At 47.7% G+C, this 23,840-nt stretch overlaps 1 protein-coding gene across 1 annotated transcript in view; it reads right to left on the minus strand.

Annotated features, from left to right (window-relative positions):
- Window positions 1–23,840, minus strand: part of mad1l1 (mitotic arrest deficient 1 like 1) — a 157,220-nt gene that overhangs the window by 82,117 nt on the left and 51,263 nt on the right. Inside the window, exons 12-14 of the mRNA XM_083764745.1 lie at window positions 13,860–14,000; window positions 9,667–9,723; window positions 3,100–3,191 (exon numbers count right to left, since the gene is read on the minus strand). Of these exons, the coding sequence (XP_083620871.1) occupies window positions 3,100–3,191; window positions 9,667–9,723; window positions 13,860–14,000 (290 nt within the window). The remainder of the gene's footprint in view (window positions 1–3,099; window positions 3,192–9,666; window positions 9,724–13,859; window positions 14,001–23,840) is intronic.

Below are 23,840 nucleotides of genomic sequence, written 5' to 3' on the forward strand. Positions count from 1 at the left end.
CCTAAAAAAGTTGACTTTACAAAGAGACCTCAGATCCCCGATCATCTTAATATATATTTTTTACGCTCCAAAAAGCGTTCATATTTTGCGGGAGAGACGGATGAGGATCAGAAATGAAGCGCCAGCATATCGATCCATTCATCACCACGGAGAGCGCCTTGGATTAGGAGATACAAGTCATTCTTTCCGTCGCACTAACATGTGAGTCAATGACAAGCTAATAGTTGCACTGAGCGTTAGCATACGGCAAGCGAAAAGCGAAATGCCAAAAAAAAGAAAAGGAAAAATTCTGAATATTCTTATCTCTCCCCGCGTCGCTGGGACGTCGCTAGGACGTCCACAGACGTCGTAGGCACCAATATTCCGGGATCCTTATGACGTTCTCACACGTCCTATGTTTTAATTGTGTTAACAAGGACACCCTGGTGTGTGTATGTACATTACCACTAGATTGAGTGTGTCAGAGAGTGATTCTGGGTGCGTGCAGCAATAGGATATGCATTATATTGCTAGTTAAGACCCATTCTAAAAAATCCTTAATCTTAAAAAAAATCACCATACTGAAATCAGTCGTGGCTAATCCCCTCAGCCAATGAGAGGAGGTGGTTAATAAGCCCCGGGTCCCATAACCTTTCCCAACAGACTCCCGCTTGAGTCACACCTGGGTCCAATCGTGCTTGACAAGCTGTCAGATTTGTCTGACGGACGGGTCGGTCTGAATCAATCCGCCGTCGGGGTTCGTGGTCGGGGTGCCTCTCGGGTTATTAACCCATTCTGACCGGGCACCTATTTTGGTGTTATAGCATCATGTTATGCTTTAGCCATTGAAAAATAGCAGATCTACAAGCTCATATCGCGCCACCGAGTGGCGCGATACGAGCTTGTAGGTCTGCTATTTATTTATTTTAAATCGAAGAACGACTGACATTTTTAGAATCTGATCTCAGGTCAGAATGGGTTCATCAGGACCAGTGTGTGTCCGGCGGAAACCTCGTATGAATCTGATCTCAGGTCAGAATGGGTTAAATTGGTTCCTTCGTGCCCGGGGCGAGTCAATCCATCACGGGGGGAGAACGGGCGGGGCCGACATCTCTACAAAAAGAGAGAAGAAGAAGAACGCACCTGCAGGTTGTTTCTCTCCAGACGCATCTCCAGAACGGTGTTCTGTTCCTCCAAGCGCTGCCGCGACGACTCCAGGTCTTCAATCTTCAACCTGGACACACACACACACACACACACACACACACACACACACACACACACACACACACACACACACACACACACACACACACACACACACACACACACACACACACACACACACACACACACACACGTTTGTGTTACAATACTTAAAGGTGTAGTGAAACGGAAATGGTGAACAACATGAAAATGGTGTTTCAACATGAAACACCGGTCTGAAGTTTCTGAACCAATCAGAGCGTCGCATCCCTTCAGGCGATGGGACGCTAATGCTAGGCGCAACAGCGTGGTGTTGTTTGTTTATAAATCATATGGTCGGCCAGCACAACCAGTTTACTGTTATGTGGCTTATTTCTTCCATATAATGTTTTCAGATACATATTCTAGCGTGATGATTAAGTTGAAAGCGAGTAATACACTGTCTGGATGTTATCTGGAATGGAAATAAAAACGGAGTATTCTGTAATCAGTAGCAGCTGTGATGGACGGAGGCGCAAATATGGGGAATTAAACGGGTGAGCTTCATAGTTATTGGCTTTTATCGATGTGTATCTCTACACGTCATCACGCAGCACGTTTTCGTTTTAATAAATAAATAATGCAATCGTTTTTATGGACCTTTGATATAAAAACACACAGAAATGAGAATTTTCACATTTTTTTGGCATCCATTGTTAGGTATGCCCATATAATATGGTCTAAAAGTGTGAAAAACGTCTTTTTCATTTCACTACACCTTTAAGTTGTGAGGACGATCAATATTTAGGAGAATGCTGGGAATTCGTCAAAAGTGGCAGATCTACAAGCTCACAGCGCGTTGTTGTTGTGCTGTGAGACTGTTTTAACAGACAACGGCTATATAACAGGGTGGGGCCTGCATCCCCTATTTGCATATAACAGGGTGGGGCCTGCATCCCCTATTTGCATATAACAGGGTGGGGCCTGCATCCCCTATTTGCATATAACAGGGTGGGGCCTGCATCCCCTATTTGCATATAACAGGGTGGGGCCTGCATCCCCTATTTGCATATAACAGGGTGGGGCCTGCATCCCTTATTTGCATATAACAGGGTGGGGCCTGCATCCTAACAGGGTGGGGCCTGCATCCCCTATTTGCATTTGTTCCTAAGTAGTTTCTCAAACTTTGCTATACCTGTGAGGACATCGAGACCCTCACAAGTATAGTAATACAAGTACACACGCAGCCAGCCATCATGTTAACCCATTTAGTACAGGAAGTGCCTTCAAAATAAACGCTATAGAGTGCCAGAGTTGTCTGATCGCTTTTACTTTGAAAGCCATGAAACAGGAAACACTTGCCTAAAAAAAGTTGACTTTACAAAGGGACCTCACATCCCCGATCATCTTAATATATTGTTTTATGCTCCAAAAAGCGTTCATATTTTGCGGGAGAGACGGATGAGGAACAGAAATGAAGCGCCAGCATATTGATCCATTCATCACCGCGGAGAGCGCCCTGGATTAGGAGATACGAGTCATTCTTTCCGCCGCGCTAACATGGGAGTCAATGACAAGCTAATAGTTGCACTGAGCGTTAGCATACGGCAAGCGAAAAGCGAAATGCCAAAAAAAAAAATAGGAACAATTCTGAATATTCTTATCTCGCCCCGCGTCGCTGGGACGTCGCTAGGACGTCCTCACACGTCAATAGTACTAATATTTCGGGATCCTTATGACGTTCTCAGACGTCCTATGTATAGAATCTGTTAAATGATGACTGTCCTTTGTGTTGACGGTACAGGATGACAATAGATGCACCGGATAGGATGTCAGGTCTGGGTGGGGTAACAGAACCAAGCTTAGCTGTGGGCATCAATCTCTGCTATCTGACAGTGTGTGTGTGTGTGTGTGTGTGTGTGTGGTGCCCTCTACCTGAGTGAGTTGACTTCCTCTTTGGACACTACAGAGGTGCCATCAGCAACAGAGGCCTGCTGCTTCTTCACCGACTCCAGCTCCGCCTCGACCTGAGAGAGAGAGAGAGAGAGAGAGAGAGAGAGAGAGAGAGAGAGAGAGAGAGAGAGAGAGAGAGAGAGAGAGAGAGAGAGAGAGAGAGAGAGAGAGAGAGAGGGAGAGAGGGAGAGGGAGAGGGAGAGGGGAGAGGGAGAGGGAGAGGGAGGGAGAGAGAGAGAGGAGAGAGAGAGAGAGAGAGAGAGCGAGAGAGAGAGAGAGCGAGAGAGAGAGAGAGAGACAGCGAGTGAAGGAAACGTAAGAGGACGAAAGGTCAACTAAGACGTGAAATATTATGCGATTCGTTTTAGGATTGTTTTATTTTGTTACGCTTCCAGTGTGTAAGGCATGGGTCTGCAACCTTTATGAAATTAAGTGCCATGTTTTTATTTTCTAGATAGTTGGTGTGCCATGTCAACATATTTTGATGGATATAACCTTTTTCCCTTCTTTTTAAATATTTTCTTCTGCATCATTATAATAGACTCATAGCTCCCAGACTCTCTCCCCAGTCATTGCTCAGAGTTTTAATGAATGTACAGTATGTGCAGGATGTACTGCATTCAAATGTGAGGGACTTCATTTATTTGATTGATGTGTTTTTTTAAACACAAATCTTCTCTTCTGGGGGTCCCTGTCACAAAACATTTTCATATGGGGGTCCACGGTCAAATTCAAATCATTTTGGGGTTCTTTTTGCACGAAATGGTTTAAGAAGCAGAGATGTGTCTCACATTGCAGAGAGAAATCCACATGATCATCGCTTCCATTTCAGCCCTGAATCTGATCATCTTCTCCTTCTTCCTCCTCCTCATCAGACAGACGGACAAACAGATCAATACTGTCTCTGTCATGTCCCTCATCAATCTATCCAACCAGCCCTGCTGTTCTGTTCCCTTCCCTTCTCCTCTAATGTATCCACGCTGCTCATCTGACCTCTTATGTCTCTCTCTCCCTCCCTCTCTCCCTCCCTCTCTCCCTCTCTCTCTCTCTCTCTCTCTCTCATTTAAAAACATTGCTAACCGAAATTATTGAAAAGGAAAGTCCTCACATGAAAGCATCAATAGCGTGTACTGAAGCTCTTACATATATTAATAATAAGTGGGATAATTGACATCGAGCTGTGGTCATTGTTGAGAAATAACCCCCTGTGGGGTGATGAAGACATCCCATCAATAATACCTTGCATATTGTCCAGTATTAGGTTTCCTCAAATGGAAGTAGTTTGTAACACAATGTAATTGTAGATTGGTTGTTTTATTGTAATTTTTCTAAAATAATTTGAAATCCATTTAATTTTCTCCTATAATGACATGATCAAAATATTGGACAACAGTGATCAGTGCCTGTACAAATGGACCTATTAGCAGGGCTGCACACAACTTTTTTGGTCTAGTACTCAGAAGAGCACCTGGAGGAGTTGCTTGGTGCTCCTAAAATGCGGCGACCCGTCTCGCCAGATGGATAAAAGAGGGATGAATAACTTATAGCAAAACAATATTTATTGGATGAGTGGGGAGTCAATGGAGGGTATTGCAACTCTAGATTTAGCCCTAGAATGGCTCTTGTTGTAGATTCATCCCATTATTAAAAATATATAAATTTGCTAAAATCTAGGTCCATGTGTGGTCCAGCCCTATGGAATGCATATTATAATAAAAACAAGTTAACAACTTAATACTTCCTAAGGATAATATGATATGAGCATCAAAGCAATATTTAGATTTTTTATTATTTTGTATTTAAATAACCAATCTACTAGCTCACAACGTGTTGCGACACGTTGTGAGCTTGCAGATCAGCTATTTTTTTAACATGCGACACATCGTACGGCGAAGCATACATCAGGCTTCCCTAGTTCCCTTTTGTTTTTAGATGAGGCGACGTACGTAGTCAGACAGTCAGACACACACACATGGCTCCTCGGTGAAAAAAATAAACAGTGTACACTACCCGACTTTACGATAATAAGGCACAGTATGTCGAGACACGGTGTTCATGTTGGGCAGCAGCAGTGCCAGTCCGCAATGCTTTAAACTCTTCCCACTCCACTATGTCGGAACTAAAACCTTAGTACCCGTAAAAAGTCGGTGGCCGGTGCCTAGGCTGTGAGAGACGCTAATATGGTTTCTGCCTCGGATTCGGGTTTTGAGACGGCATCGCACACGAGCAACCATGCTGCTCCAACAGCCGGAAAACAAACACAAGCACAGCGGCAAATGGGAAGAGTGCAAAGCATCCAAAGCATGACCTTTTACACCGGGGACTACAGTAGTTTGCTATCTGAAACGGAGAAGAGAAGACGAAACTATTTGTGTAAGGTTTTCCTGTCAACCGCCCTCCGCCTCCTCCCAGGCTCCTAGCAGAAAGCAGCATGGATCCTCCCCCTTTTGAGTAAGGACGCGCTGTGATTGGGCCAGTAGCCACTTTGAGTGGCAGTCGGTGGGAAATGCTCTCGCCACAACATTTTCTAGTATTCTGGCCATAATAATCATTCTGGGCGGCCCCAGCTGTTGGTACGCAGAAGCGCTTCCCGGCGCTTGATTGACAGCGCATTTTTAATTTTTACCGCGCATGCGCACCTGCGCACCACTTATGTGCAGCCCTGCCTATTAGCGTTAATTTGGTTACATTTTGTACACTTGAGTACACCGAGTAAATTTAGCATTTTACAGTATGTCTCTGTTGGGTGGAAACGTTATGTCCAAAAGTGTTACTTTTCAGGATTCAAATTGCAACAGTAGCAGATCCATAAGCTCAGAACTTGAGCTTGAAGATCTGCTACTTTTGACGCTTTTGTGTGACGATGTATTCTGTTCAATCTGTGCGCTCATTCGCAAGAAGAAAATCACACCTGTGTGAAGTGAGTGGTGCGACCCCATGTGGGGGTCCCATGTGGGGGTCCCAACCCCATGTGGGGGTCAATGTGGGGGTCCCAACCCCATGTGGGGGTCCATGTGGGGGTCCCAACCCCATGTGGGGGTCCATGTGGGGGTCCCATCCCCATGTGGGGGGTCCATGTGGGGGTCCCAACCCCATGTGGGGGTCCCAACCCCATGTGGGGGTCCATGTGGGGGTCCCAACCCCATGTGGGGGTCCATGTGGGGGTCCCAACCCCATGTGGGGGTCCATGTGGGGGTCCCATCCCCATGTGGGGGTCCCAACCCCATGTGGGGGTCCCATCCCCATGTGGGGGTCCCAACCCCATGTGGGGGTCCCAACCCCATGTGGGGGTCCATGTGGGGGTCCCAACCCCATGTGGGGGTCCCAACCCCATGTGGGGGTCCATGTGGGGGTCCGCGGAAGTTCCAGAAACACAGGAACAAGGCCCGGCGAGCCGCCCAGTGTCCCAAACGGTGGAGAAATGACAGTGACTGTACCGTGTGTGTGTGTGTGTGTGTGTGTGTGTGTGTGTGTGTGTGTGTGTGTGTGTGTGTGCTGCGCAACAGTCAGTGACACTTGGTTGTGAAAACCTAGCCTGGTTAATAAACCAGACCGAATCAGCCGTTGGCAAAAAAAAAAATTGCCAGCCGGCGGATTACGGTCTGGAGAGGCTCAATTGTATACGCCCATTTCCTACACCAGAGAACTGGGGCGGCCAATCGGGACACGGTATGCAATATGGGCGGGCTTTGGTACAGTGACTTTCAATGCTTGAGACCTTTGACTGCCAGTAGCTCTGACCAATTGCGTCAAAGAGAAAATGTTTCAACCCGCCCCCCCCCCCCGGGAAACAAGATCCACACACAGCCTCTCCAGACTCAAATACCACACGACGACCGTGTGATTTGAGTCTGGCTTATTAGCCAGGCTAGTGAAAACCAACCAAACGCTATTTTCGTGATCGGACGGACAGACCCAGCCAGCCAGGGACCCCGCCCGGCACCCCGGGACCCCGGCACCCCGGGACCCCGGCACCCAGGGACCCCGGCACCCCGGGACCCCGGCACCCAGGGACCCCGGCACCCAGGGACCCCGGCACCCCGGGACCCAGGGACCCCGGCACCCAGGGACCCAGGGACCCCGGCACCCAGGGACCCCGGCACCCAGGGACCCCGGCCCCAGGGACCGCGGCACCCAGGGACACAGGGACCCAGGGACCCCGGCACCCAGGGACCCAGGGACCCAGGGACCCCGGCACCCAGGGACCCAGGGACCCCGGCACCCAGGGACCCCGGCACCCAGGGACCCCGGCCCCAGGGACCGCGGCACCCAGGGACCCAGGGACCCCGGGACCCAGGGACCCCGGCACCCAGGGACCCCGGCACCCAGGGACCCCGGCACCCCGGGACCCCGGCACCCAGGGACCCCGGCACCCAGGGACCCCCGCACCCCGGGACCCAGGGACCCCGGGACCCAGGGACCCCGGCACCCAGGGACCCGGCACCCAGGGACCCCGGCACCCAGGGACCCCGGCACCCCGGCACCCAGGGACCCCGGCACCCAGGGACCCCGGCACCCAGGGACCCAGGGACCCAGGGACCGCGGCACCCCGGGACCCAGGGACCCCGGCACCCCGGGACCCCGGCACCCAGGGACCCAGGGACCCCGGCACCCAGGGACCCCGGCACCCAGGGACCCAGGGACCCCGGCACCCAGGGACCCCGGCACCCAGGGACCCCGGCACCCAGGGACCCCGGCACCCAGGGACCCCGGCCCCAGGGACCCCGGCACCCAGGGACCCAGGGACCCCGGCACCCCGGCACCCAGGGACCCCGGCACCCAGGGACCCCGGCCCCAGGGACCGCGGCACCCAGGGACCCAGGGACCCCGGGACCCAGGGACCCCGGCACCCAGGGACCCCCGGCACCCAGGGACCCCGGCACCCCGGGACCCCGGCACCCCGGGACCCAGGGACCCGGCACCCAGGGACCCCGGCACCCAGGGACCCCGGGACCCAGGGACCCCGGCCCCCGGGACCCCCGGCCCCAGGGACCCCGGCACCCAGGGACCCCGGCACCCAGGGACCCCGGCACCCAGGGACCCCGGCCCCCGGGACCCCGGCCCCAGGGACCCCGGGACCCAGGGACCCCGGCACCCAGGGACCCCGGCACCCAGGGACCCCGGCACCCAGGGACCCCGGGACCCAGGGACCCAGGGACCCCGGCACCCAGGGACCCCGGCACCCAGGGACCCCGGCCCCCGGGACCCCGGCCCCAGGGACCCCGGCACCCAGGGACCCCGGCACCCAGGGACCCCGGCACCCAGGGACCCCGGGACCCAGGGACCCAGGGACCCCGGCACCCAGGGACCCCGGCACCCAGGGACCCCGGGACCCAGGGACCCAGGGACCGCGGCACCCCGGCACCCAGGGACCCCGGGACCCCGGGACCCAGGGACCCAGGGACCCCGGCACCCAGGGACCCAGGGACCGCGGCACCCCGGGACCCAGGGACCCCGGCACCCAGGGACCCGGCACCCAGGGACCCCGGCACCCAGGCACCCAGGGACCCCGGCACCCAGGGACCCCGGCACCCAGGGACCCCGGCACCCAGGGACCCCGGCACCCAGGGACCCCGGCCCCCGGGACCCCGGCCCCAGGGACCCCGGCACCCAGGGACCCCGGCACCCAGGGACCCCGGCACCCAGGGACCCCGGCACCCAGGGACCCCGGGACCCCGGCACCCAGGGACCCAGGGACCGCGGCACCCCGGGACCCAGGGACCCCGGCACCCCGGGACCCCGGCACCCAGGGACCCAGGGACCCCGGCACCCAGGGACCCAGGGACCCCGGCACCCAGGGACCCCGGCACCCAGGGACCCCGGGACCCCGGCACCCCGGGACCCAGGGACCCCGGCACCCCGGGACCCAGGGACCCCGGCACCCCGGGACCCCGGCACCCAGGGACCCAGGGACCCCGGCACCCAGGGACCCCAGCACCCAGGCACCCCGGGACCCCGGCACCCAGGGACCCCGGCACCCCGGCCCCAGGGACCCCGGCCCCAGGGACCCCGGCACCCAGGGACCCCGGCACCCAGGGACCCCGGCCCCAGGGACCCCGGCACCCAGGGACACACATAGCTGTCTATATGAGTGGTTGCACCACTCAAAAACACTCGTGTGAAGTGAGGGGCGCTCTTATCATCATACATCATCACATATAAATAATATGAAGATAAGAGGTTTCTGCCCGACAGCAACGATTTCATAGTGTCTGCTCATCGTCAGTGCGTCTTTGGTCTTAAGACAGGAGAGGTAATTATACTGCTCCATCCAGACAGGTTGGATTCCGCGAGTCAATTCTCATCGGCGCGGCCTGGGCTGACGTCTCCCCGGCAACAGCGGACACGCTGTGCTGGCTGCTGGGAGAGGGCGAGAGGCCACGCGCAGAGAGAGAACGAGAGAGAGCGAGCGTGTGTGTGTCTCAGAGATCAAGGGTAGGTTCCTTGATTAGCTATAAATGTGCAGAGCTTTAGGTGTAGCACATACAGTAACACCCAATACTGTAGCTCAGAGGCATGAGACCGTGTGTGCGTGCGTGTTTTACTAACAGTTTGGAGTTGCCGTTTGAGGGATCCTGTCTCTTCCTGTGCTTTGGTTAACTGGGCCTGTGGAAGGAGAGAGAGAGAGAGAGGGAGAGAGATTGATTACATTTTTCTACCCACTATATATATCATTGCAAAAATGTTATACAGCCGTTTATGCTTAGTATTATTATTCTAGTATCATTTTAACGTGCTGTGGCAATGTTAACATACGTTTTCCTGTGCCAGTAAAGCCTCTTTGAATTGAGCTATAGGGCATAGCAGGGGGGGGGGCATTTTGTGGTGCCACAGATAGAAAACCCACTATTAACCCATTCTGACCCGAGATCAGATTCATACGAGGTTTCCACTGGACACACACTGGGTCTGATTAACCCATTCTGACCTGAGATCAGATTCTAAAAATGTCAGTCGTTCTTTGATTTTTCAAAAATAGCAGACCTACAAGCTCGTATCGCGCCACTCGGTGGCGCGATACGAGCTTGTAGATCTGCTATTTTTCAATAGCTAAAGCATAACATGATGCCAACACCAAAATGGGTGCCCGGTCAGAATGGGTTCAATTGAGGCACCACAACATGGCATTTCCAGTTGCACCAGACTGTGCGTTTTAACAGCGGGCGAAAGTGCATTATTTGTCAACGGGACGCGGCAACTACTGCCGACAGCAGGCGAACAGGCGATGGCCGAAAAGTGGACAGAGGAACGTCGCCTGAAAATAATTGATCTTTTGGGGCGACACCGTCCGGTAATAGCGGGCGATTTATAGGCGATAGCCAATGAAATTATTGTTTTGCTCGCCGTTGTTCTCCCGCTGTTAAAACGCACTGTTAAAGCCACAGGTCTGTGACATTACGTTCTACGAATCTACTAGATGAGATGAAGGTGGAGCTTCTGCTGGGCACGTATCTGGTTCTAATATGAAACCTCCTTATGTCCAAAACTGTTACTTTTCTAGATTGAAATTCAAAACCAGCAAAATCTGAAGACCTACGTACAACCTCACAACGCTTTTAGAGCTTGTGGATCAGCTACTGGTGATGCTTGTGTGACGCTATGGTAGGGCTGTGAATCTTGTAAGTTGTACCACGGTTCGATTCCGATTCTTCGGGTCACGATTCGATTAAAAATGGATTCTTTCAATTCAACTCGATTATCGATTCAAAAATGATTTTGTCCGATTCAAAAGCAATATTATGTTCACCCCATTCAAAACGGTTCTCTATTCAAAACTATTCTCTTAACTTCTGACGGAGTCTTTCTCACTCAGTTATCAGAACAATACATTAAAGTCAAAACGGCTGTAAAATAAATGTGACCAGTGCCAACAAAACATGCCTCATGTCGCCTTTTCCATTTTTCAGATTTTTACAGATTATTAAAGTACAGAATGTAAGCTTTCATATGATGTATCATTCAATGAAATTGGACAATAATTGAAGGAGATATAACCATTTTAAAATGACTGGGGCCTTTCACCCAAAGCTGAGAAAAGCCCTTTTCAATATTCACAACATTTTATCACCTTAGAGCTGGACAGAAGTGGGTGTGACAATGGAGGGACAAGAGACAATAGGACGTTTTAGCTGTCAACAGTGCAACACTAGAAACACTGACATGTTTAAGCAGTAGAACAAACAATGCAATTTGTAAGGTGCCCCAATAAACCCTTTTGAAAGTACTAAGTATTAAATACTAAGTATAAGTATTCAAGTATTAAATATTAAGTTAAGTGTTCAATTTAACTTATACACTACCTGGTTGTAAATAGCTGCAGTACACCATTTTATGCAGGTCTACTTTAAGCAATCAAAGTCAGACAATTGACCCAGTATTTTAAATAAATAAAATCGACGCATCAGGCTATGATGTTGTGCGCTTGTAGATTTGCTATTTTAATAAACAGATCTGTCCACATGCAGTCACAATGCCTGGTTTCATTTATAGTAATTCCTGTGCATTCGATGGGTGGATTCATACTACATCGGGTGTCTATTTAGTGTGCAAGGCTTACATCCGGGTCTAAAGCCCACCCACTGTATGCCCTGATTTATTTACACAATACATACACGATCCGTATCCTCCCCTCACCGGATGTTGAATTAACAGTACTAACGGCCGTATTTGAAAAGACGTAGCTCTTTGCTGGGTGCGCGAGGAAAAAAATTAAGCGGTTTTCCGACATTTCCTTTTCAATTGATACCGTTTCTTAGAGACGGCCTACACAAACGTTCTATATACCAAATGAAAGCCTGCATTTCATAGTTTACATAGTATATAACCTTTTTTTAAATGAGCAAGAAATGAGCGAGTTGTGATTAAAAGAAAAGACGTGTGATCTCTTTGCTCTTTAACACACAGACGGCTAGCTAACTAGGCTAGCTAGCTTCTAGCCTGTTGTTTGTTGGTGAAAGACTCCAAGCTGGGAAGTGTATTTCAGCGAGTAGCTATACGTGGTTTTGTTTATTTTCTGTAAAGTCTAACCCAAATGCCCAGAATACTTCTGTGTTTACAAACACAAGCACGCTAATGGGCGGTGATCATAGCGTGAAACCTGAGGACAAAGAGATTCCAGACCAATCGTAACCAACATGCAAATCTCGGAACTGCGCTCTTCTGCCTCCAGAAACTTGTTAAAAAACAAGCCCACTTTGACGTATAAATGTATACATTTCATTTGCCCAAATGAACAATCTGTTTGAATGAAAACCTTCTTCAACATTCAAACTGTATTAATATGAAAAAAAAAGAAAATCACATAAAAAAAAAAAAAGAGTTTATTTATTGATTTAAGGCATGTTCATTCTGGCGACATGAGGCACATTCTGCTGGCCTGGGTCACAAATGCAATTGGTAGGGTTAGGCTAGCTGGTAGTAAGAATGCACACATTCACGGTATGCAGAAACCCATAATGCATTGCACAGGTACTGTTCTTTTTTTTATTATGATCAGTACTTTATTGTAGATTTTTTTACAAACACATACAACAGAAAACCTACAATACAAACACAAGCAACAACAGCAGAGTACGTATTCATGGATAGACAATTAAGATAGATAAGATAAACAAATAAAAATAAAGGAAAAAAAAGGACAAATCTAATTAAAATGTGAAAATAGTTTACATTATTTACACGACCAAACGCAGCATCATCAACCGTATCATAATGTGAAGTAATACAATAAACAATCAAGAGGGCATTGCCTGACCATGGATCACACCAAGGGACCTGCAACATGACTGAGGAACACGTCCCACTTAACATATTCTGACCGGGCACCCATTTTGGTGTCAGCATCATGTTATGCTTTAGCTATTGAAAAATAGCAGATCTACAAGCTCATATCGCGCCACCGAGTGGCGCGCTACGAGCTTGTAGGTCTGCTATTTTTTGAAAAATCGAAGAACGACTGACATTTTTAGAATCTGATCTCAGGTCAGAATGGGTTAATCAGACCAGTGTGTGTCCAGTGGAAACCTCGTATGAATCTGATTTCAGGTCAGAATGGGTTAACATATTGCACAGGTACTGTTGAACTCACTAACTTCTGTTAGTGTACAGAGACTACAGACACACTCACACTAAAGAGGGTCTGTCTGTTAGTGTACAGAGACTACAGACACACTCACACTAAAGACTACAGACACTAAAGACTACAGACACTAAAGACTACAGACACACTCACACTAAAGAGGGTCTGTCTGTTAGTGTATAGAGACTACAGACACACTCACACTAAAGACTACAGACACTAAAAACTACAGACACTAAAGACTACAGACACACTCACACTAAAGAGGGTCTGTCTGTTAGTGTACAGAGACTACAGACACACTCACACTAAAGACTACAGACACTAAAGACTACAGACACTAAAGACTACAGACACACTCACACTAAAGAGGGTCTGTCTGTTAGTGTACAGAGACTACAGACACACTCACACTAAAGAGGGTCTGTCAACGAGGGTCAGCTGGACAGGGACACACACACCTCAGCTGTGCTGAACTGAAGTGACTGACGTCACTTGAATATGGACTTAAGACATGATGTTTACTGTGATTATTAACCTTACATTTCATATCACAAACACCCCAAAAGAATATATATATATATCACCCAGCTCTACAGCATGGTGTGAGACAACATGCTGTATACGTGTGTGTGTGTGTGTGTGTGTGTGTGTGTGTGTGTACCTCCATCTCGGTGTGGTGGCTCTGGGTCTTGTGCAGCGTTTCCTCTGCCTCGCGGAGTCTCTTGTTGAGCTGTGGTGAGTATTCATTGGGGGCCAGCTCACTGTCGTAGGACTCTAGGATGGCACGCATTCCATCACGCTCCTGGCGCACGCACGCACACACACACACACACACACACACAAATGTTGTGATATTGCTGATCTACAAACATGTGGATATAGTGTAGATAGTGTGCTTGTGGATCAGCTATTTTTCACCCCTAAATCTGGCCACATTTTTTTTTCTTGTGAGGACTAGGAAAATGGTCCTTTTCTAATTTATAATATTCTACTATACTTGTGTCACAAGTAATAGTAATGCACACACATACACACACACACACACACACACGATTGAATGCATACATTCATTCATATAATTGCACCAAACCAAATCAGTGGCACATGTTGACACATTTCACTAAAAGCCAAACGGTGGAACCGAATGTCTTCCCGTTCATCAGACATGTGATTGATAGTAGCGTTTATGTGTGTGTATGTTTGTGTGGTGGTGTGCCTGTGTGTGTGTGTGTGTGTGTGTGTGTGTGGTGGTGTGCCTGTGTGTGTGTGTGTGTGTGTGTGTGTGTGTGTGTGTGTGTGTGTGTGTGTGTGTGTGTGTGTGTGTGTGTGTGTTTGTGGTGGTGTGCCTGTGTGTCACATCAAGGTCCTCTCTAATGTTCTCCCTAATGTACCTTATCGCATTGTACACCATCAGTAAACGGGCCAGACAATGCATACTATGTGAATTAAGCATGAAGCATTGTGGGAAGGCGGGGGGGGGGGGGATCTCATCTAGGGAATGAGTCAAGCAAAAAATAAAAAGGAGGGGGAGGGGGTCCTGTTCCCCTTCCCTGTTGCAACAATCACATCAAACGGCGACCCAGTCCCCAGTAAACAAACTGGAGAGCTGATGTAATTAAATCACAAGTCATGACAGACAAATGCGTTTACAAATGAAGCGTTACGTTGCCTCATCTCCACCATCAGGCGCCACACACACACACACACACACACACACACACACACACACACACACACACACACACACACACACTGTGTCTCTATGTGTATTCAACAGTGGTGCGGCTCGATTTAAATTCATGTATTGTATTTTTTTTAAATGGCCGTGTGTGTCAAGGTTTCTGCTAGCCGGCGGCCACTGACCGATAAACCGTTTAATTGGCAGTTAATTATAAACACCACTGGCCGCCCTGGCCAACTGGAAAATGCAGCTATTAGTCTTTTGTATCATTTAAGCCTAGTATTATTTGGATAAGGTAACACAACATTGCAATACAGTTAACAACCATTAAAAGATAATCATTGAAAGTTTGCATCATGACTTAATGTAAGGTCGCATTCATACCAGAGAGCTTTGCTGCGATTAAAACGAATCCTGCTGCGTATTGTCAGAAAGTGCGCTTCGTTTGGCAGGTGTGAAGGCTCATTCGAATCCTAATGCGCCGCAAATAACCGCATTTGACTCCACCCAAAAACGTGGGTTTCGCTTCGCTTCGAATCGCACTTGACTACGATTCGGTGCAGGTGTGAATGCAATCCGCAGTAAATAAAGGAAATGAAGCAAACATAATGTGGCGGGTGAGGAGCTGAACACAGTTGGAGACGGAGAAGGCATATTTTACGCATCGCAAAGATGTCCCGTTACTGTGGATAGACGTGAATGAGGAGACTGAAGCCCTGATCGAAATGAGGACGTGTACATTAATCAATTGCTTAAGAAAACACATAAAAACACTGCAGTGTATTATAGCCTACATAATATTCTGTCTGTCTGTCTGTCTGTCTGTCTGTCTGTCTGTCTGTCTGTCTGTCTGTCTGTCTGTCTGTCTGTCTGTCTGTCTGTGCCGTAAACATGGAGTGCTGTCACTGTGTGGGACTGGGGAGTTATATCAGTGCGCTCATGCAGCGCTGTGCTGCATGCCCAAAAGAACAGTGTGTGGTGGCTGCGTGCGTAGAGAGAGAGAGAGAGAGAGGGGGGTGCAGGGTCCCAGACGGCACGACACATGCACGTTATGAGTGTAATTTTATCACCATAGATTTCACTGTGTAGGCTATAGTTTATGAATGGAACACATTGATAAAGGTCCCCCCTGCTGCGTTTCCAATTGCTGCGAATGACAGTGTGAAGGCAAACCGCAGCCAATTAAATATGCAAGAATACAAATTCCCCGCCCATACGGATCTGAGTCTACCGAAGTATTAGGTGAGAATGTGACCTAAGTGTGGTTTAATTCCAGACAGCCTGGTGCTAGAGTGCGCTGCAGTTATATCTGATAGATCAGACTATTCGCTGCCGCACATTGAAGATATTAGTTCATCAGTATGTCTGATATTTGCAATGTACACCTAGATATAGTGGAGCAAGAGAGGAAACAACATATTCACCTCTGAACTGTATGAGACTTGGCAGGTCCTTTGTGCTAGTGGCCCTGAGGATTTACAATGAGAGGGGCCATTGTGCCAGATCAACCGTAACATTAGTAACAGTAACGGTAACATTATGAAGTACATCTTTGTGACGTCACTGAGATGTACTTCAAAATGTTACAGATTTTTTCCAGACCTCCAGTTCTAGGCAACACAAATCTAAGATAGAAGCTCTTTCCATGAGTAAGTGATGAAGACGACGACGCATCCCCTCACTTAGTGCAGCCACTGCAGCGGCCAAAACAAGTCCTACTCCAAGCAAAACAACGTGTCGATTGTTCTTCTATGAGATCTGCAAACAAACTACTACTCCATGTTCCTGACACCAAACAAACTACTACTCCATGTTCCTGACACCAAACTGCGCACCATGGGGGACCGGGCCTTTTGCTCAGCAGCACCACGTCTATGGAATAGCCTCCCCATGGACCTGAGAGTGCCGCAGACTGTGGAATGTTTTAAAACAGGCCTGAAAACCTTCCTGTTTCGGAAGGCCTTTTTGTGCTGAACTGTCGCTTTGCACTGTTTTGCACTGTTTTTGTTAACCCTGTTTTTAACCTTTTATGATAGATCATATGTTTTTAACCTTGTAGCACTCTGAGATTCCTTGTGAATGTAAAGTGCAATATAAATAAAATTCATTATTATTATTATTATTATTATTATTATTCTATGACTGGTTTAGTTGGCGTTATCTCTTCTTTCACTGCTTTTTTCAGGGTCAGTTCTTCTTTTACTAGTTTTGTCGGTGTTAATTCCATGATATAGTAATGTGTTAAACTATCCTCGTCAAGATTCAAGAATCTATTTGCCAAGTCAACAAGTTGATAGGAATTTGTCTTGGTTCAAACTCAACATATACAGACAGCCATAGATTATACACAACAAAACACATGAATCTCCCGCTCGTATGACTCTATGCTTCTCTCTCGTTTGTGTGTGTGTGTCCCCCCCCCCCCCCCCCCCCCCCACCCCCACCCCCCCCCCCCCCAATGGTCACTGAACTAAATATTGGACCCAATCGTCACAAGCCACACAATCTTGCCAGCATTCTGACACCAACATGGCTGGAGAGAAATCAGGAAGAAAATCTATTGTTATACTAAATCTACTATTGACCTTTTCTGTCCCAGCAATGCACTCTCATGAGATCTAGAACCAGTAAATATAGGATGTTCGGGAGATCTGCGAGATCAATGACTATTTTGTGTACCATTTTGCACCCAGTGGTGACAATCGAGATGGCGGATCGTCCTACAGAAGTATGTGCCGTTTTGAAATCAAAAGCTTTGATAACCTTAACTGTATGGGTGAGGGTCAAAGGTTCAAAGGGTCAAATGTTTGATAACCTTAACTGTATGGGCGAGGGTCACGGTGACGGCCTGTGAATCTGATCTCAGGTCAGAATGGGTTAACTGTATGGGCGAGGGTCATGGTGACGGCCTGTGAATCTGATCTCAGGTCAGAATGGGTTAACTGTATGGGCGAGGGTCATGGTGACGGCCTGATACAATCTGATCTCAGGTCAGAATGGGTTAACTGTATGGGCGAGGGTCATGGTGACGGCCTGATACAATCTGATCTCAGGTCAGAATGGGTTAACTGTATGGGAGAGGGTCATGGTGACGGCCTGTGAATCTGATCTCAGGTCAGAATGGGTTGTCACTGGACAGTTTTCAGACGGACCTGCACACCAAGTGTCCGTGTCCTCTTCAGACAATAACACCACCAGACACCACAGACAGTTCACCAGACTGGGGGAAGCCGCTGAGATCACTTTGCTTGTCCCCGTGGATTGGAAATAGGATTTAAAAGGCTATCCGATGGTAGCGTGGATTACAGCACAGTTGTGTGCAATTATTAAATAAATAATTATTACCCTTATTACTACAAAAACAATGTTTTATTGCTTAAACTTATGTATTCACTATTCATTGATTCACTAGTATACCAAAATCCATTTGAAAAAATTGCTTTCTCACTGTTCTCGGGTCAAATAATGATATGCGATTAAAATGCGACTCATCTAGATTAATTAATCGCAAAGCCTCTGATTAATTAGATTAATTTTTTTAATCGAGTCCCAGCTCTAATATTAACATAATTTCCCATAAAAAACCAAAAAAAACCAAGAAGAACAAGTGGAAGCAGAAACAAAGTTATTGAATAAACAGGGCAGTAATGTAATTATTTGACAATTCAGATCTCATCCCCCCAGGGCTCACATCCACTTCTTGTCATTATGTTTTGGGCCCATCTTCAACCTTTGAGTGTTTGTTGATTGTTCTGTTGAGTGGCTGGCTGTTGTTTAATGAATGTCAATTATTTTTAAGATTATACTTTTGCTTGCACTGAATATGTAAACTGGAAAGACATGTCTCATTACTTTGAATGAAAGTGCTCAAGCCTCAGTTGCTACTTGCTGGGATATTGTGTGTGTGTGTGTGTGTGTGTGTGTGTGTGTGTGTGTGTGTGTGTGTGTGTGTGTGTGTGTGTGTGTGTGTGTGTGTGTGTGTGTGTGTGTGTGTGTGTGTGTGTGTGTGTGTGAGCATGTGCGCGAGAGTGTGTGCGAGTGCGCGTATTTGTTTATTTATGTATAGGTATGACCCATTTTCTCTTGTTCAATGTCAATAATTTCACTCTCCTATACACAGAGATGGGCAAAATACATAAAAAATGTATCTAAATACAAAATACAAAATACATCTTCCATCCCCATCGAAATACAAATTACAAAATACAAAAAAGTATTTCAAATACGTATTTCAAATACATGTATTTCAAATACTGCCCATCTCTGATGGGCAAAATATATTGAAAATGTATTTTGATACAAAATACAAATACTGGGTCAAAAAATGTATTTAAATACAAAATACACCTCATTTCTTCCATCTCAGCGAAATACAAATTACAAAATACAAAAAAGTATTTCAAATACGTATTTCAAATACATGTATTCCAAATACTGCCCATCTCTGCCTATACATACATACTGTGATGCAATAAAGACTCTTGAATGCTGACTAGAGAAAAGTTGAGGCCTCAGCGAGCGAGCGAGAGAGAGAGAGAGAGAGCGAGAGAGAGCGAGAGAGAGCGAGAGAGAGAGAGAGACAGAGAGAGAGAGAGAGAGAGCGAGAGAGAGAGAGAGAGAGACAGAGAGAGAGAGAGAGAGAGAGAGAGAGAGACAGAGAGAGAGAGAGAGAGAGACAGAGAGAGAGAGAGAGAGAGAGAGAGAGAGAGACAGAGAGAGAGAGAGAGAGAGAGAGAGAGAGACAGAGAGAGAGAGAGAGAGAGAGAGAGAGAGACAGAGAGAGAGAGAGAGAGAGAGAGCGAGAGAGAGAGAGATATGTGCACACAGCACCGACAGGGCACAAATGGACCCTGAATAGACCCGCTAACGGCCCATCTTTCCTCCGTTCAGTCCGGAGCGGGGGTGAGTCAGCATTTCCTCCCCCCCCCCCCCCTGTGCTCTATGTGCGCGCCTGCTTGAGCTAATAAAGTCAGAGCTCTGGTGAACAGTGCCAGGGGAGATCCAGTTCATTTGTGCTGCTTTGCTGAACACAAAGCCAGTGTTCCGTTCTCATCCCAAACTGAGCTCCCGGTGGAGGCCCAAGGTGGTGTAGGGTCAGCCTCTGGCCAAAACAAGTTTCAATGAGAGGATTAGCCCATTCTGACCTGAGATCAGATTCATACCAGGTTTCCGCCGGACACACACTGGTCTGATGAACCCATTCTGACCTGAGATCAGATTAAAAAAAAATGTCAGTCGTTCTTTGATTTTTCAAAAAATAGCAGACCTACAATAGTCCAGGCAATCTAGCCCATTTTAGACCCAAAAATCAGACTAATTAAAATAGTTTTTTTTTCAACAGATATCATTTCTATGAGGTGTCTAGAATAACATACTAAAAGTCCTAAGAAATCCTAGATGCGGAAATATGTTTAATTCTCATCAATTCAAGATGTGTGCTAATACCTCGAGAAAACTAAACACCCTAATGGGCTTTTTTTTTTCTTTTGTCCTATCACAATGAAACTTTCCACAATGAATCTTAACATGAAAACTAAACTTTTTTGTATTACAAGTTTCTCTGAAAATTAATTTGAATATGCAAATTAGCTTAATATATATTGAATATGCCCACATTTGCATATCACGAAAATTACTTTCCCCCAAAATGTATAATATTTACATTGTTGTTTGTTAATGCTATCAAACACACTGATCAGACTTTCATGAACCATTTCATCGAAATATTGTGACTTCATAGAATAACACCATTCTGTATGTATGACAAATGCATAAATCCGTCAAATCTTCCTCCAACCATCCTACTGCTAATGGTTGATGGCAATGCTGCTTTTGGACTGGCCTTTAACCTGAAACCTGCCGGGCTTGGTTGTACCTACCGGGGGCATAACCCCCACCGGTATAGTCCTCAGGGTCACAGAGGCACACAAGCCTCCCCACCACGACAAGGTAGCAACAACAGGGGAGGTTCCCCTGCTAACGTGGCCCAGGAAAGAGAAGTCTGAGCGGATGAAGATGAATGGATGGATGAATTTGCAACACATTAAAGGGATTGTGACATTAAAAATAAATTAATTAATGTCACATGTGAAACCTTTAAGGAGTAGGAAACACACAACATAATTGTAGCGACAGAGCTGTGTGATGGAGTCTACCTGGAGGAGACAGAGCTGTGTGATGGAGTCTACCTGGAGGTGACAGAGCTGTGTGATGGAGTCTACCTGGAGGTGACAGAGCTGTGTGATGGAGTCTACCTGGAGGTGGGAGAGGTGTGATGGAGTCTACCTGGAGGTGGGAGAGCTGTGTGATGGAGTCTACCTGGAGGACAGAGCTGTGTGATGGAGTCTACCTGGAGGTGGGAGATGTGTGATGGAGTCTACCTGGAGGAGACAGAGCTGTGTGATGGAGTCTACATGGAGGTGACAGAGCTGTGTGATGGAGTCTACCTGGAGGTGACAGAGCTGTGTGATGGAGTCTACCTTGAGGTGACATAGCTGTGTGATGGAGTCTACCTGGAGGAGACAGAGCTGTGTGATGGAGTCTACCTGGAGGTGGGAGAGCTGTGTGATGGAGTCTACCTGGAGGTGACAGAGCTGTGTGATGGAGTATACCTGGACCTGGAGGTGACAGAGCTGTGTGATGGAGTCTACCTGGACCTGGAGGTGACAGAGCTGTGTGATGGAGTCTACCTGGAGGTGACAGAGCTGTGTGATGGAGTCTACCTGGAGGTGACAGAGCTGTGTGATGGAGTCTACCTGGAGGTGGGATAGCTGTGTGATGGAGTCTACCTGGAGGTGACAGAGCTGTGTGATGGAGTCTACCTGGACCTGGAGGTGACAGAGCTGTGTGATGAAGTCTACCTGGAGGTGGGAGAGCTGTGTGATGGAGTCTACCTTGAGGTGACAGAGCTGTGTGATGGAGTCTACCTGGAGGTGGGAGAGCTGTGTGATGGAGTCTACCTGGAGGAGACAGAGCTGTGTGATGGAGTCTACCTGGAGGTGACAGAGCTGTGTGATGGAGTCTACCTGGAGGTGACAGAGCTGTGTGATGGAGTCTACCTTGAGGTGACAGAGCTGTGTGATGGAGTCTACCTGGAGGAGACAGGGCTGTGTGATGGAGTCTACCTGGAGGTGGGAGATGTGTGATGGAGTCTACCTGGAGGTGGGAGAGCTGTGTGATGGAGTCTACCTGGAGGAGACAGAGCTGTGTGATGGAGTCTACCTGGAGGTGACAGAGCTGTGTGATGGAGTCTACCTTGAGGTGACAGAGCTGTGTGATGGAGTCTACCTGGAGGAGACAGAGCTGTGTGATGGAGTCTACCTGGAGGTGGGAGATGTGTGATGGAGTCTACCTGGAGGTGGGAGAGCTGTGTGATGGAGTCTACCTGGAGGAGACAGAGCTGTGTGATGGAGTCTACCTGGAGGTGACAGAGCTGTGTGATGGAGTCTACCTGGAGGTGGGAGAGCTGTGTGATGGAGTCTACCTGGAGGAGACAGAGCTGTGTGATGGAGTCTACCTGGAGGTGGGAGATGTGTGATGGAGTCTACCTGGAGGTGGGATATGTGTGATGGAGTCTACCTGGAGGTGGGAGATGGCCTGCAACAGCTTCAGGCGCGTCTGCAGAGTACAGGAACAAGAAAACTGGGATGGACTGAGACACTGCTGCAGCCAGGGGATGTCCTCCCAGAGGTAGGTCACCTGGCCTCTGTGACCCTGAGGACTATACCGGTGGGTGCCCCCGGTAGGTACAACCAAGCCCGGCAGGTTTCAGGTTAGAGGCCAGTCCAAAAGCAGCATTGCCATCAACCATTAGCAGTAGGATGGTTGGAGGAAGATTTGACGGATTTATCCATTTGTCATACATAAATTTGTCATACATATGAATGGTGTTTTTGATGTTATTCTATGAAGTCACAATATTTCGGTGAAATGGTTCATGAAAGTCTGATCATTAACAAACAACAATGTAAATATTATACATTTTGGGGAAAAGTAATTTTCGTGATATGCAAATGTGGGCATATTCAATATATATTAAGCTAATTTGCATATTCAAATTAAGTTTCAGAGAAACTTGTATTACAAAAAAGTTTAGTTTTCATGTTAAGATTCATTGTGGAAAGTTTCATTGTGATAGGACAAAAGAAAAAATAATGCCCATTAGGGTGTTTAGTTTTCTCGAGGTATTAGCACACATCTTGAATTGATGAGAATTAAACATATTTCCGCATCTAGGATTTCTTAGGACTTTTAGTATGTTGTTCTAGACACCTCATAGAGATGATCTATGGTGAAAAAAATTCTATTTTAATTAGTCTGTCTGGAAATGCTACTTTGCCTGGACTACAAGCTCGTATCGCGCCACTCGGTGGCACGATATGAGCTTGTAGATCTGCTATTTTTCAATAGATAAAGCATAACATGATGCCAACACCAAAATGGGTGCCCGGTCAGAATGGGTTAGAGAGAGAGAGAGAGAGAGAGAGAGAGAGGAGGATTATGCCAATCTCCTCCTGCTGAAGGCAAGCAAGGTGATGTGTGATTATCGATATCATCGATATCGATTCAGGAGACTCCTGCAATTAATCAAAAAAGCAATTAATCAGTGGCATCCTTAATGCGTGTGCGTGCATGCGTACGTGTATAAAGCCACTTCTCTATCATTGAAGTTACAGTAATATTGGTTTGGATATATATTTTCGGTTAATTGTTCCGGCCCTAATGAAGGCCATGGGAGATACAGTAAATAAATCGACCTTATCTTCCACCACAAAGGGCCAAAGCTCAGGAACAAATGTCAAAGCTCGTCGGAGGTTGATATGAACAAACTACAAACGATGCAAACCTTTGGTGAGGATCCCCTGAACCCCCCCCCCCCCCCACTTTGAGAACCAAATAACCAATGCATTAGAAAAATGTTACTGGGGGTGATTTTACCTGAACACTGTGTTGAAATCATAC

Source organism: Protomyctophum parallelum (genome assembly GCF_964188405.1).
Source record: "Protomyctophum parallelum genome assembly, chromosome: 5".
NCBI lineage: Eukaryota > Metazoa > Chordata > Actinopteri > Myctophiformes > Myctophidae > Protomyctophum > Protomyctophum parallelum.